This window comes from Papio anubis, chromosome 14, assembly GCF_008728515.1.
Source record: "Papio anubis isolate 15944 chromosome 14, Panubis1.0, whole genome shotgun sequence".
NCBI classification, from domain to species: domain Eukaryota; kingdom Metazoa; phylum Chordata; class Mammalia; order Primates; family Cercopithecidae; genus Papio; species Papio anubis.
Window position 1 is genome coordinate 100,022,797 of NC_044989.1, and position 16,223 is coordinate 100,039,019.

The window sequence follows — 16,223 nt, forward strand, 5'->3', positions numbered from 1 at the left end:
GAGAAGGCCATGGTAGCACTTATTGTTTGCCCCCATCCTCACTCACCACTGCAACAAGCATGCAATAGCAGAAAGATAAAATATGCCCTCCTTTCCAGCAAAACTTAAGAGTTTGGGAATGCCTGAGACAAATATTTGGATATGCGTATGTGCACATATAATATAATGTAAGCATTTCTTCTATGCATTCATGTATACACTATAGCATATAAACTATTTTTCCATACATACACATACATTATGTGTATATATGTGTGCATGCATGTGTAATCAGATATATAGGCATGTGTGTATATAGTTCTATATGCATACACACAAACATATGTATACAGTTGTATCCAAATCCATATATACATATACATGCATACCACAGACATATATATACATATACATGCCTAGGTATGTGGTTATAGGTAACCACAGACATGTTAATCCAACTTTCTACTTCACATATCTTTCAGATAGTTACATATACCCACAAAATTTTTGGAGAAAAATTTCCCTTGAATTTTCAGGGGATGAAAACAATACATCAATATTTCTTATAATGCCTTTATATATGCTAGACCAAAATATGAGGCAATAAGCATTATTCTTTACACATCACTCTTTTGTAGTCTATGTTGTTTAAATATCTATTCATTTAGGTAGTTTTTAACATCAATACTATGTGCAAGCATTGGTGAATTTTTTAACAGTGGCAGTCTCTCTTTAGAATTAATGGGAAAAAATGCTAAGAGAAGAAAAAATGAATTGTCATATAAAAAGAGAACTATCCTATATTTTCAGTGAATTATGTCACTATAATTCCTAGACATCCAGAAGAATGAGAATATTAAAATCTTTGCTGCATGTGCACTTATTTTATCCCAGTGAGTCCTCTCCTTCCCTAAATTATCTGCAAAATATGCAGAATCTGTGCAGGATACCAATTACCTCAACCATGCTTATTTCATAAACCCAGGGTAAACTATCCTGTCATTTGAGTGAACTGTGAAAACCATCATCATTTGAAGAATCCAAATTGTTCTAATTTAGTTACTTATATAGACAATGTATAGACACAGTATCTATCTATATAGAGATCAATTTAACTGTATAATTTATATATAGATAGATGATAGATAGGATTAAATAGAATTATTAGATATATCATATGATTCCTTACATCTAGAAGTGGATCATTTATAAAGTTCAACTGTCCAATTGCCCCTTCAATTTTTCAGTCATAGCTGAACCCTATGGGCAGGAGGGATGATCTTTCAAAAAGCTGAGTGGGTCTCTTAGGGTGTCTCCATTGTCGTTCCAGACTTGCTGTCTCTGATACATCCCACTCTCACAGGCTAGTCCAGGTTTGTCTCACTGATCTGCAGACAGAGCCCCTAACCCTTGCTCTGGGAAGTTAGTTCAGAAAGTATAATCTATAACTGGATGTTTTCCTTTCTTTCTTTCCTAGCTTCCCTGCTAACCACATTAAATGTCCCTTTGCTAACTTCATGCTTATTATAAATATGAAAAATAGTATATCCCTAACCTCCTTGGTTTTTAACATATCAAAGGTATTGTCATCCTACATTCTGATTGGAATTTCTCCATCTACTACGGAGGAAATGTCTCCATATATTTAACTACTTCATACAATCAATAAAAATTTAGTTTTCTGTTTCATCTATTGCTCATGAGTTTCCATTTCTGGTGAAGTCCCACAAAAATCAAATCTGGTTTTGATTTAGCTCATCTTATATTTTCTTCAATATAACCCCATCACCATTGGTCTTTCTCACAATTCCACCAACCTTCAGACTTACATTCAGCTAATTTTACTGGTATCCAATATTTGCCTAACACCTCTGACATTCTAAGTCTCTTTGTAAGTCCAACGTGGTTACTTTTAAGAAAACAGAAATCAAATTACATGTTGAACGAATAAACCACCATCCGTTGAGTGAAACAGTTAAAGTAGCACTCAGGGAAACAACAATAATAGATTGCTGTTCCCCAAAGAAAACTGATTTTTTAAAATTTGCTTAGCACAAATGTATTGATTTATATCATTCAATTTATCTCTTTCTACCCAAACGTATAATACACATGCACACTTACATACACACAAATATACACAGACATGCACTCATATATATTGATGATAGACAGACAAAATTAATAGATGAAGAATTACCAACAGTGACACTTCCTCCAATATATTCCTTTATAATTCCATTTAATCTTCAAATTTAATAAATATATTTATAGATTAGTAATAAAAATGACCAAAGGAACACTAACAACACACTTGATATTGCTTTTTTAGAAAGTCCTACCATCAACCCTCAAATTGTACACAATCATTAAACTTCTTTGTATAGTCTCTCCAGCCAGTTCCAATGTATATGCAATCATCCACCTGAGTGAATTAAACCAGTTGAACAAATACAATATGGAGAGATGATAGCTTTCACCAAGTCCAAGAGCATAACTCACTGCCCTTTTTATTCTCTCTTTCTAAAAGTGTAACTGAAAAGATACCTATTTGTTAAAGTGAAACTTTATGATGCAAAATCAACACTTTTCAAAAAGATTCTAACACAGTTTAAAGGCTTCTAAAAATTAATAAATACAACCAATAGAGAAATAAACGTAACATGGACGTTTGGCAACACAGTATCTCAAATCAGATATAAGGCTGCTACAATAATGTACTATATATCTCCGCCATTTTAAAGTATATTTCACTCATTGACATAGCAATCACAACTCACGTTCGTTCCTTCAGAGGGTTACCGGTAAATTGATCAAGAAATGTGCTTGAAATTTATTTGATTGATGCATTACAACTATAAAATACTTCCAAAGTGCAAATCTGTGTAAAAGTGTCATACACATCAGCTATTCAGCCAATTGTCATATGAAAAATATATGGTAGCCACATAAGTGTACTATAAAGTGAGGATAACCATCTGAAATTTATAAATATTCAAGCCTTTGCCGAAAGCAGCTTGTATGTGAAACTTAAATGGCATACAGTACACCAGAAAAAGGCTCCATTCCAAAGTACTACAAAAAAGAATTGTATTTACAGATGACAAGAACTAATCAGATACATCCAGCATCGTCTGGAAAACTTAATGGCATGCCATAACTTAACATCACAGTCAACGTGCAGAACAGACCTCATAATTATTTTTTCTAATAACTAAGCCAAAAGCAAAGAAGCAAATGAAGCAATATAAAAACGAAACAGTGAAAGACAAAGGAAAGTACCACAAAAACGTTTATGATAGTATTGAAATGACTTGAGAAACCAGTTAGACCCCTGGAGCTTTATTATTATTATTATTATTATTGGCAAGTCCTGTCATGAAAACGCCCTCACGATTCAGACCTTTGCAATTTTTCCAAAGCTCCTTCCCACTGGAACAAATCTTAATGGAAAAGCACAAGATGTACAGAGAAGACTGGGATCACCTCTCCCACGGCACTGGAAGAGCTGCTAAAAAGGGGCAGTTCCTCTCTCCCAGAGCATCTTCTAGGTGGTGACTTTTTTTGCCTGTAGGCCATGTCTGTCTGTCCTCACAACAGCTGCAGAATGAAACACCGCACCTCCAACAAAGCTCGCATACCCTGCCAAGCTCCCCTGCGATGGAAGCTTCCAGAATGCAAATACAAGCTAGGCATCTCAGATGGATCTGATTTCAATCAACATTAGTGCCAAAGGAACATCTTTGATATACAAAAAGTCTATGCTACTGAATAATACAGAATTATCTTTCCCCACGTAAAGTTTCTTCTAGGAGGTGAAAGGAAACAGTCGATCTGTAAATGTTAATATACCTATTGTAAAGATGAAGACATTGAGGGATAGGAATTAAAGGAATCAAATGATCAGAAGAACTGGAACCCATAACATCTTGGGGAAAGTTAATATTTTATGGTCTTTAATAAAGCAGGGCTATTATAACCCTCATAGGGAAGTATCTTGAAAGTTTATAGCTAAAGAATATTAAAATCACATTTTATCAATAAATTTTCACATGCTGAACGTTAGCAATATAATTTTTAAATGAGAATTTTAAAATATCAAATAGAATTATGGACCAAGCTGACATGCTTGGTTTTTATGTATTTTAAACAATATTACATTACACAATTAACTCACTTTAAGTTCATAAAAAATCAATCTAGATTATATATAATTTGGTATGCAGACTAGTTAGTTTTAAATGTAGTTTAAAGTTTATGTAAGCATGCACAATTAAGTGAATAAAACTAGGTAACCAAACCACTGTTGGTGAAAAAGCAAGATAAGTATATGCTCTCAGTCTTGTTTGTTGTGGCCCATTTTAACTGGTGAGTACATGGCTCCCACTAATGAGAACAACTGCTGTCTATTTTTAAATTCATTTGCTCACAAGAGCCAGTGAATGTGTATGTGGGTATTATGTGTGTGGAGAAGAAACGAAATAAATTCTCTGACAACCTTGCCCATTCTTAATTATTCTTCAAGGATTTTTTTTTTTTAATTAGCAGAAGTGAATGCCAAGGAGGCTTTAAGCCAAATCTATCTAGATTCTCCCCATGTCACGGTATTAAGCTATTATCAGGCCTTTGCAACCTGCATGAACTCTAACATGTTCAATGAAAGGGAGACCTGTTTACCTATTCCCTAAAGACCTAGGTCCTTGACAGCACTTAAACAAGATGGAGGCTTGTTGGTATCTGGATAGATTCTAGGACCTTCTGATTGAAGAAAATCTTACTAAAATGATTAATTTGAATAGCAACTAAAAAGTTATATCCACTAATTTTATGCTGGGATCAATGAAACAAGATGGAAAAAAAAAAGTATTCCCTGTTTTAAAATCTCTCAAGAAAATACTCGGGGCAATGGTTGATTTAGTGATGTATCTGAATATGCCGTCCAACAACTAGAAATAGTAATCCAGCCAGCAAAGAAAAAAATATCCCAGCTGGGGCCAGGAAAAATGACCAGCCATACAGAACAGAAGGGGTGAAATCCAGGCAGTCCTTCATTTTCATGTTTCGGTAGCTTTCCATGTCAGCCACTGCCTGGACCCAGATGACATACAGCATCACCACCAATGAAAATAGGATGCCTGAGAAGGATGAAACAAAAGACTGTTAGCCTTTCTGATGATGTTTTCTCAAGAACACTATCTAAACCAATCACTGACCAGAATGGCAAGCTCCTGCAAATATATTTCTAGCAAATTCAAATACTCTATGTCAGGTCTTTTATTATGTACTTTATAGATATTTCTTTTATCTTTCATCTTCAAAGCATTGACGGGAGGGCTATAGTAGCCTAAGAACAGCAACCACTGAGGTATTTATTGAGTGCTTCCTGTGTGCCAGGGACTGTAGTAAGTGCTTGTGAACATTAGTGAAAATCTTAGCACTTCTAGAATTTATATTCTAACTTTTTTTTTTTAACTGTACAACTGGTTTGGGATGAGCACTATACTATGTTATTTCTTTCAATACATAGAATAAACCATTGAAATAGGTACTCTTATCACCCGGTTTTAGATATACAGAGACAAAGACAGTGGTTTTCAGAGCTGATTTTCAGCCCAGGTCTTTCTGACTCTTGTTACACTATGACAACCCAGCTAACTAATGCTGGAATTAAATACGGTTATAAAAATAGAAACCAAAGTAAGCACCAGACAAGAGCAGAGATGAAAACACTGAACAAACATAAAAGAATATACGTGATTCTTCAGAATATATATATATATACACACACACACACACACACACACATACACATACACACACACACACACTCTAAAGATTGATTACAGCATAAAGAAAACATTGTCTTGAATAAATGAGGGAGGAAGATTAATGATAAAAGATTCTTTGGAATATAAAATCATAGATTAGAGATCAACAGCCATATTAAATAAAAAAAAAAAAGAAAGAGAGAGAAGGAAGGAAGGAAAGAAGGAAGGAAGGGAAGGAGGGAGGGAGGCAGGGAGGAAGGGAGGGAGGGAAAGAACAAATCCCTAACCACTAACTAGAAGGCAACATCCCAATTTAGCAACAATTACAATGTAACTATAATCCACTGGTTCCAAACACTGTTGGAATTAGATGAAGTGTTACAGTTTTGGACCACTGACCTTAACAAGTGACAGAAAAGCTCTGTGAATTCTGAAACTTGAGAATACCACTAAGCATGTCCTTTCCCATGTAACTGTTACTGTAATTACCAGAAGCAAACAATGCGACTACGCTGAGCAGCAGGCTCCAGGGTCCGCTGGGCAGACTCACCAGTAAGCAACAGGCTCCACACACAAACCGCACACACAGCCTGACGGATTCAAATTTGTCCTAAAGTAAAATCTACTTGAGAGCACTTGCTATCTGTCCAAAATTTCAATCCAAACATGCCAAGGATCTATTACACTCGTTGAATTAATGAGTTGAACTGTTAGGTATATAAAATCTCCATGGTCTAATCGCTAGAATGTCTGAAAGCTAAATGCAAGTCTGGGACTAGGAGCAGAGACTGAGGCATATCAGCAGAGAGTAGCTTTTAAGAGCCCAGTCATCAATTACATTTCTCACATTAATTGTGGTCCTACAGCATTTAGGATGCCCTCTCTCTCCTGCGTCATCGATTTCATAAAGAATCTTGAAAAGTAAAAACAAAAGAAGAAGGGCTCATAAATACGTTGTGGTGTATCAGTAGTGGAGCTTCAATTTCCTTGTAATCATGATACAAGCTACAGAGCAATGAAGAATCAAATAGATGCTTCGCTAATAAGAAACATCCTTCACACCATGGTCTGTAATGTAAATGCAAATATTGGCTCACAGAGTAGAGCAATGTAGGCACTGAGAAACAACTAATCACAGAGAAATAGTAAAGCCATAGCCTGCAAGCAAACTCCTTACAACGCCGTACCTCAGATTTTGACAACAATATGGCAATTCCATGTGTTGTCTAGCAACTCTGTGCATTTCAATACATTTGCCAGCAAATATATACACAGTGTTCTCTGCTGATGTAAAGGTTTGGCTTAGGCATTTGCATAATATCATTTGCCTTATGCAAACACCTTGCAAAACTTTGTATTATTTGTTGATAGGGTTTTTATCTTCCTTGCATCATGTGAATCTCTTGTGCTTTCAGATATTTTAATGGAAAAAGGAAATTGCCTTTGTGAAAACCAGTAGCTTTAAATTTATCTTTTCAAAAATTGAAAAACCCACCAATGAATTTTCAGTATTAGGAAAACATATTGCAGGTAATCAGGTAGATGACTTTTAATAAGAAAGAATTAACTTATATTTAAATATTGTCATTATTTGAAGAGGAATTCCATCTTAAAAGAAGGAAGAATAGTCATTTTTATCGCTATAGTCTTTAACTTGTTCACTAATTGAAGATACTGTCCATTTAATTTGTATCAGATTAGTTTATGATTATATCTCACCCATGGGGTAAGCCTGTGTGTGTGGGGGGTGTGTGTGTGTATGTATGTAGACAGAGAGAGAGAGACAGACAGACAGACAGACAATGAGAAGGAATTTACACCAAAGGCCAATGGTTTAGTGGATATGGAAGCAAGAATTAATCATGGTGGCCTGCATGAGACATGTGGCCAAGAGAGGAAACAGAAGGATACTGTACTCAGGTAGACTGATCAAATAAGTGATTGGATTAAGGCCAATGGGAGCCATGTATTTCACTGCCTGGAAACAGAGTTACAAATCTGAAAAGGAGGAAGGCTAAAATAAGCCCTACAGTGCTTAGAATTTGATTAGAATTGCATATATCAGTGTGACTTCATGGTTTTTCATTGATAGATAATACAGAAATAAATATAGAAGTAAATGTGTGTGTGTGCATGTTTTAAAATACACATGTGTGTATATAGCTAGATATATTTCGTGGCTCCGTTTCTTGAGAGCATCTGGCAGCACCAACATCCAGTCGCACAGAACACACCAGGTGTCCAGATCTTGACTCCTAAACTCCATGAAACAGGGCTTCTCAAAGAAATTGTTGAATCCAGGCTGAGGCGTAAAATATAAGATGAACCTGGAAAATCTTGTTACCCCAGAAAGTGAAGATGTGTTCAAAGAATGACAGGGGTGTTTGGAAGCCAGCTAGCTGGGGCCTCCCATAACTTAAACTGAAACAATCTGATCACCAAATGAATAATGATAGTGGTACATTTTTCTGATTAATAAAATAGGAACTCACAGTGATATAAATAAATGAGTAAATAAATGAATAGGAAGAAGGGAAGCTTTTCCTTACAACAGAAAACTAACTTATAAGCGTAGAGGGATGGCAGAATTAGAAATCGCCATTTGACAATCACTTAAAAATAATTCAGAGAAGGAACAAAAATGAATGCTAAAACTAGTGGATAAAATTGAATGAAACAGAGTATATTTACGTAAGTTCAAAATCTCTTCCAATAAAACACTTATTAATTTTGAAGGAGAAAATAGTAACCTCATACTGCAGAAACGCAGCAAATATTGCCTTAATCAAGTAATCAAAGTTAACATCACCAGTGACATGACAAATTGATGTCACACGTCACCTGATGGGATACAGTGAGAATCACACAGCATCAATGCTATAATCTTAGAGCCAAAAATACAGAGACTGAATTCAATCATTAAAGAAAAAATCAAACTCAAATTCAAGACCTTTCTACAAAATCACAGGCCTGTACTTTTTTCAAAAGTGTCAAGGTTAGGAGGCACAAAAATGGGACTTCCTCTGGTTTAATGGAGACTCAAGAAACAACTAAATACAAAGCATGATTCAGAATTGGATTTTTTTGGCTATAGAAGGCATTAATAGAATAGTTAGAAAAACATGAATGGAGTCTTTAGGTAAAAGGATTTACAACATCTATATTTTGATATCTTAGGACTTTTAAAAACATAAACAATAGCTGGCTTGAATAACAATGAGTTACAAACCTACTTGCCACAGTGACTTTAGCAAGAATAGAAAATACTGCAATATACAGGTACTAAATTGTTTTGAAATAAAATTACATTTAAATTTGGTCATACATTTGGAAAGCACAAATTTATTTCCAATTGAATTTTATAATATCTATTTTTTTGAAGTGCAGAAAATGTATACAATATTTCACTAGAGGCAGAATCAAAACACAGCCCTGAATCCACGAAGATGTGTGACCACAATGAAACTGCAAACAGATGATTGAGTCACACCAAGACCATGTTGAATCTCTTGTTATTGGCAGTATGTGAAACAATGATGGAAACTTATCGTTTTGCATGGGTTCTCTTAAAAAATTAAAAACTTCGCCCTTTAAATGCCATGAATTCAATTCGGAAAGCATGTTTTCTCTTTCTGAAACAAAGGGCACACAAAATTTAGTGACAAATGGCCATTGAGAATGCAATTGCTGATGATAACAATATGGAAACAATCACAGTATGGAAACAAAACAGATTTCCCCAAGACCAAGTCAAAAACTGAGACATAAAATTGTATATCCTCACTGTTTCACAAACACAAGAATGAAAAATGGAGGCATATTCTAAAGATCTTCTCACTATAGTGTAAGAACCAGATTTAAAAACACATCCATAGAAGAAAAAAATTTAGCCCCAGAAATGAAAACTTTTTTCCTAAAAAAGTTGGGCAAATTATCAAACTGCTTTATTATTGTATAGAAGTACATATACTCTTACATGTATTTTTTTTTTTTAAGAGAGTGTTTTGGAGTTACTTAAAAATGACAGACGTGATCTTTCACTGATTAGATGTAACTCGACTGCCTTTAAATGGGCTTTCACAACGGGAATCATGAGCAGTTATAGGTTACCCGGGGAAGAATCATAAATTCAAAATGATTCACTGGCCTCTTTTAGTCATGCTTCCACACAAATGCAGTGGCAACTCATTTCAGTTTTCTACCGGCATAAGAAAAGCCATAGAACTGCACATTCATTATGAAGTTGAGGTGAAAAGTAAACTCGAATCAGAAAGCAAAATCGTCCTTTTTCTACATAAAGGCTGCACACACTCTAAAGGTAGGGCGATATGTAGCATGGCATCTACATAGAATTAGAAAGTAAGTATCATAAAATGTAAGGGATGACAGCATCGGCTTTCTCATTGTGGCTATTTTCAACAGGGGATAGAAAGGAGGTTTCCAGCCACTTATTTGTCCAACAAGGTCAAACGTTGAAGCCTGTGGAATAACTCAGACTGAACCCTGAGAGCAGGAGTCTCATACGTTAGTCTGAAAACATTCCCAAACCCATTCTGCAACAGGGAAAATGTTTCCAGGAAGCACTGGGGGACTAGGTTACTTTTCTAGGTGGAGCTGCCTGGAAGGCAGCAGGGCACGCTTGTGCTAAGTATAGAATCAAAGAAAAAATCTGGGGCCTGGGTAAGTGTGCTAAGGATAGCAGCATTCATGAAATGGTGAATTTAGAGCAGATGTGTCCAGAAGAAAGAACAAAAAAAATTTGATAAACTGTGCATTTACTATCATTTTTGAAGAAGAAACACAGCAATGCATCAAGGGAGATACTGGAAATGCCTTCTGCAGATCTGCACAGGGACACTGAATACCATGACTGACAATACCCCTGCAAAAGGCTCTTGCAGAAAATACATAAATCATCTTCATACAAACATTTCTTAAATCAGCCCATACCTAATGTTTGAAGATATGATATTAAACTACCATAGTCTGAAGGGTTTCCTAATGGGTAAAAACACTCCAGGTTTATGGTTCCTCTTTCTCATTCTTTTAACTGACATATACTTTACATTGAGTAAAATGTACGGATTTCAAGTATATGATTTGATGGGTTTTGACAAATGGAAACATCAACGTAGCCACAACCAATGTATGCATCACTCAAAGAGGTTCTTTATGCCTCTTCACTCTCCTACCCAAAGCATCTATCGCTATAGCTTAGTTTTGCCCTTAGAACGTCATTATAAATGGAATCATCACAGTATACGGTCTTTTGTTTGGGAATGTTTTTACTCAACATAATGCCTGAGAATGCATGCATGCTCTTAAGATGTGTTCACAGTTCATTCCTTTTTATTGCTGAGCATTACCCCATCGTATGAGTATACCACAATTTGTTTATCTGTTTATCCACTGATAAACACTTCTGTTGTTCTATTATGAATTAAACTATGGGGAATATATTGTTCTGTGATGTTCTAACTCATACATGAAGCTTTGAAAGGATGGAGAACATTTCCTTAGACAAATGATTTTAGAAAAATATGGTAATGAAATTTGTGTATGGAGCACAGTCTTAGGCCAAACTGATAAAATGGCACTGGAACTTGTCGGTGCTACGGCAGGCACCTAAACTGCACCTGCTGAAGCTTCCTCCCTTTTCCCCACCCCCAAGCAGCTCTGCTAAATCCAACTGAGAACACGGTTCTTAATAAAACACTGACTTAACTGTCTTCCTCAAACATTAATTCCTCAGCAAAACTTTTAACAATTATTCCATAGCGCTCAGTTATTCTATGAGCTTGGAAAGCTGAATGGCTCATTCGGCTTTCATTGTTCAGCCACCTAGAACACAACCCACCCTTACAGCATTCTTTTTGGAACTCCTTTGGAAAGAGGCTTCCCCCTGCAATATTTAAGGAGCATCTCTAGGCTTTAATTTAGGGGGTCAAAAATTACAACCAAGGAGAAAGAGCTAGACTCTTAAGCTGGCTGTGGGAGAACAGGCAGCTGATTAACCTCTTAGGATGGAATCTCAATGCTCCCTCATGCTATGAATGCCATTGGGGTCCATTAGGATGATTTGACTTTAGCCCTGCATTCATAAAAGACTCCCAATTAGCCTTTGCATGATATCTACAAATCATGTTATATATAGGGTTACAATTCATTTATGGATGAATGTTACAATTCATTTATGTATGAATTGTAAAAGCATAGAGCCTTACTATATTAAACATAAACACTTAAAATGCTACAATATTTGCAAACTTGTTCTCATATGTATTAACTTTGACAATGAGGAACCTTAAAAATTGCAGTGTCTGAGGGCTTTCTCTACTTCCGTGAAGTCTCTGTGTCTTGCTAAAGGACAAAATATGAGGATTAGCGCAGCATGATCGAGGATCACAGGTGCATTCCAGAGTCCAACATATACTCTTAACTTCCACCATATTACATTCTGGGAAAAGGGAAATTTGCCACTTCTGCATTTGCTAAAGAGTAATATTTGTCATAGTATTGTAATGCACTTTCAAAGTAGTCTCATAAATATTATTGCATCCATTAAAATATTTAGACAGTCTTTCTGAGAAAAGCTAGAAGTTATTTTAAATGATTTAAACTTGTGTTTTTGAAAAACTAGTTTGCTCTTCTTTACATTAGTATGCTATTGTTTTCTCATAAAATCATGCTTCAGATTATAGAACAATGAATGCATAATCGTGCACATTCTTTATCCCCATTCTTCATTTTCTCAGACTTGTTTTCCATTTTTTCTTCAATTTTCTGAGACAGCCTTAATTCTTTCTGCTGTTATATCATGATTACACCTTTCTGATTTCCAAACGCTCACTGCTGCACACACTTCAGCATTCTACTTTCCAAATACATTAATTGCCTCTTCCCTTTCATTTTCTGGACTCATAGTTTGATGTAGTCAACTATATATATAAAATTCTGATTGAGTTTCTCAAGCACTTATGACTTTCTTAGATTGTCATATAATTTTTATCATTAAACATCCTGCATACCCAGTGCTCTGTACTCTACTGTGAAGCAGTTATTAACAGAGAATGATCATGGGGGTTTATCTATTTCTACAAGTAATTAGGGGTTTAATCTGAAAAGGAGAGTTTTATCTAATGCCAAGGAAATATTTATTCACAAGAATTGAGTTTCAGGAAGTAGGATGTGATTGAGGGCACACCCTTGGATTCTGACTCTCCTGGTTCAAATCCTGCCTCAAAGATTCACACTTCACACTTTATTGAATAACCCCGAGCAATGTTCGCACTGTTCTGTCTCAGTTTCTTCATTGGTAAAATAGGCAGGATGCAAGTGTCTACCTCAGAAAGCAGTCATGAGGACCGAACAGAGGAAAAGCACTGAAAACAGTGCCCGGAACATGACAAACACCTAGTAAGCATTGGCTAATTTTGTTATCATTATTGTTAAACTTTGGCACGAGCTCCTGCTAATGGTTAGCAAATGTTACTCTCTCAAATCTTCTAAAGCATCAGAGGTTCTCATGTGTCTGGACTATCTCAGGACAGGCCAAGAGGCAAAAGAATAAACTCGCTGTGGTGTCTTCTAGTCCTGAGATTTCAGAGGAGTAAGGGAATGATGACCTCCAATGCATCTCCCAGTGTCTTTCTGGAACTTTCCACGAGGTGGCACCAGTCACCCCATAGTCCCATGACAAAACGTTTTGCCAAGAACAGAAGGTGAATCCAGGCTCAAGCTCGTTTGTATTGAGGACAACTTCTTCTCTGAGAGTCCAGTCAAGCCAACCGCCTTCCCCTGCCCATCAGCCCTTTATTTCTAGGAAGTAAAAATTCTTTCCAGGACAGACTCTTAGCCTAGGTCAAGCACATTAGGTTTGTCTTTCCATATACAAAAATGTAAAGAAAACAAAAGTCTCAGGAAAAAAAATTATAAAACTTAGTGAAAAAAACAATACAATATTTTTTGGCCACTCACTGCTAGTTAGTTCTGAGCAAAGTAACCATTTGGGGGATAGGATGGTTTTCAATGAAAAGAAATGTTTGCAAGGAAATTAAATCCCTTAGTACTGAGTAAATAGTAGATAGTAACAAGACACATATTTTGAAAAAGGAGAATAAAGCTTATGGAAACTTGGTCTGCCTTTCCACTTAGGTGACAAAACCTAATTCCAGACCAGAGACAGTATGTTTTTTGTTGTTGTTGTTGTTTTAGAGACAGGGTCTCCCTCTGCCCGGCTGGAGTACAGTGGTGTGGTCATAGCTCACTGCAGCCTCGAACTGCTGGACTCAAGCAATCCCCCTGTATCAGCCTCCTGAGTAGCTGGGACTGCAGGCACCACCACCACACTCGGTTCAGAGAAATAAATAATCTTGTCACTTTGCACATCTGAAAACCCTCTTTCAGGATAAAGATTAATTATGCCTCACTATGTCATATGAGTAAAAACGTTTGTTTGCCAGGCCTGTCACCTTACTTCTTAGAAAAACAGCACTTACTTTTATTTTGAGGGGATGACAGGAGTGTGGGGAAGCATTTATTCAAGTTTGAAGTTTAAGGTTGTTCAGAAAAGCTCCACCAAAGGTATTCCTGAGACGGCGATTTATCTGGGCAGGAGTTAGACCGTGACCCAGAATATCTCCAACAAGGTTGGAGGTTGGGTGGACAACAAGGTCTGTCAGGTTGGGTGGACACTTACAGGGAAGCAATTTCTCTCTCCAAAGAAATGGCTCTGTGTCTCCTCTCTTCACATTCTCATTCCCATTCACGGCCTTCACCCAACTAAGATGTTCCAGACTTAAGGAGCAGGCTTTGGGATTTGATTTCCTCATTTTCTCCCATATTACTGCCCCATTTAAAACGGATTCTAACAACCAGTTAGACACATTTCCACTGAAGAGGAATGCAGGGCAAATAAACTTGCAAGGAAGAATCAGAGAAAGAAAAGTAATAACATTTAAAATATTTGTGTAAATAAAAGCCATCACATCTCTTTTCTATATAACATTAAGCAAGGCTGACTAATGCTGGCATTTGACATTTATGGAAAATGTCAGACCAAGGATGTTGGCAAATTCACATTAAAATCTGAAGGAAGGTGTTCTCACATTATAATAGGATCAGTAACTGGATGACAGTTTTTTTTTTTTAGATATATTCCAACTGTGACAATGGAAGGCACAAAGCGAGTCTACAAACCAGGTACTTTTCGAAATAGGAGTGTGACTAGTCTACGCTCCTGTTTAGAAGGCAGATCTAGTGTACCTGGGCCTTTTGATCATCAAAACTGAAGACACTAAGTCTACCACAAGAGGTGCATCTGGCTGGCATATCAGTAACAAATACTTTGTATTAACTACTTTTTTTTCCCACCTACCTCCCACACACCAGAGCTCTGAATATGTTAAGTTCTGAACTCGGGTGAAATATTTGATTTCCTACTGGGAAGCTATGCTTTTGATTTTCTCCTGAAAGCCTACTTGTCACACACCAGGGAAAGTCAGAGAAGCTTAAAAACAAACAAACAAACAAACAAACAAAAAAACAAAAAAACCCTGTAGTGGATCCAACCCAAATGCCCATCAATCAACAAGTGGATAAAGAAACTGTGGTACATATACACAATGGAATACTACTCAGTCATTAAAAAGAATGAATTAAAGGCATTCACAGCGACCTGGACGAGGTTGGAGACTATTATTCTAGGTGTAACTCAGGACCGGAAAACTAAATATTGTACGTTCTCACTGATATGTGTGAGCTCAGCTATGAGGACACAAAGGCCTAAGAATGCTCCAATGGACTTTGGGGACTTTGGGGGAAGGGTAGAAGAGGACAAGGGATAAAAGACTACAAATAGGGTGCAGTGTATACTGCTCGGGTGATGGGTGCACTGAAATCTCACAAACCACTGCTAAAGAATTTACTCATGTAGCCAAACACCACCAGTACCCCAATAACCTATGGAAAAATTGTTTTAAAAATAAAATAATTTAAAAAAACTAAAATGTGAAGGAGAAAAAAGAAAAAAAGAAAAGCCACTGTAGCCACGCCTTGGCCAGCCCCTCCCAGGGAGTTCCCTGGGCTTGTCCACAGTGGGCAGCTGTTTATAGCCCAGATCTTTCACTGGATGGACGTGGAGACAGCAGGTGTAGACAGCAGGGCTGCGTGTGCCTGCAGGTGTGGATGGCAGGGCTGTGTGTGCCTGCAGGTGTGGATGGCAGGGCTGCACCTGCATGCAGGTGTAGACAGCCTGCCTCCAGGCTGTTGACAGTTCTTCCTAAGCTGTCCTGCTCTTGCCTTGCCCCACACACTCTTCTGCTCTGATGGCTGCCACATCCTCCTTTACCTGGAGGAAAACACGAGGAGCCTCTGTGAGCCACATGCTCAGTCTCAGCCAAAGGAAAATGAGCACCTGAACTACATCTCTTGGTTTCTGCGAGCTGTTTTTTCTAGGATTAAGGAGAAAACATCCTG

The 16,223-nt window shown here is 37.0% G+C and overlaps 1 protein-coding gene across 3 annotated transcripts in view; it reads right to left on the bottom strand.

The window, feature by feature from the left end:
• Positions 1-2,195: 2,195 nt before the first annotated feature.
• Positions 2,196-16,223, bottom strand: part of TMEM182 (transmembrane protein 182) — an 83,248-nt gene continuing 69,220 nt past the window's right edge. For all 3 annotated transcript variants that reach the window (XM_003909067.3, XM_009184865.4, XM_003909068.5), the window contains exon 5: positions 2,196-5,114. In XM_003909067.3, the coding sequence (XP_003909116.1) occupies positions 4,894-5,114 (221 nt within the window). In that variant the 3' untranslated portion in view covers positions 2,196-4,893. The remainder of the gene's footprint in view (positions 5,115-16,223) is intronic.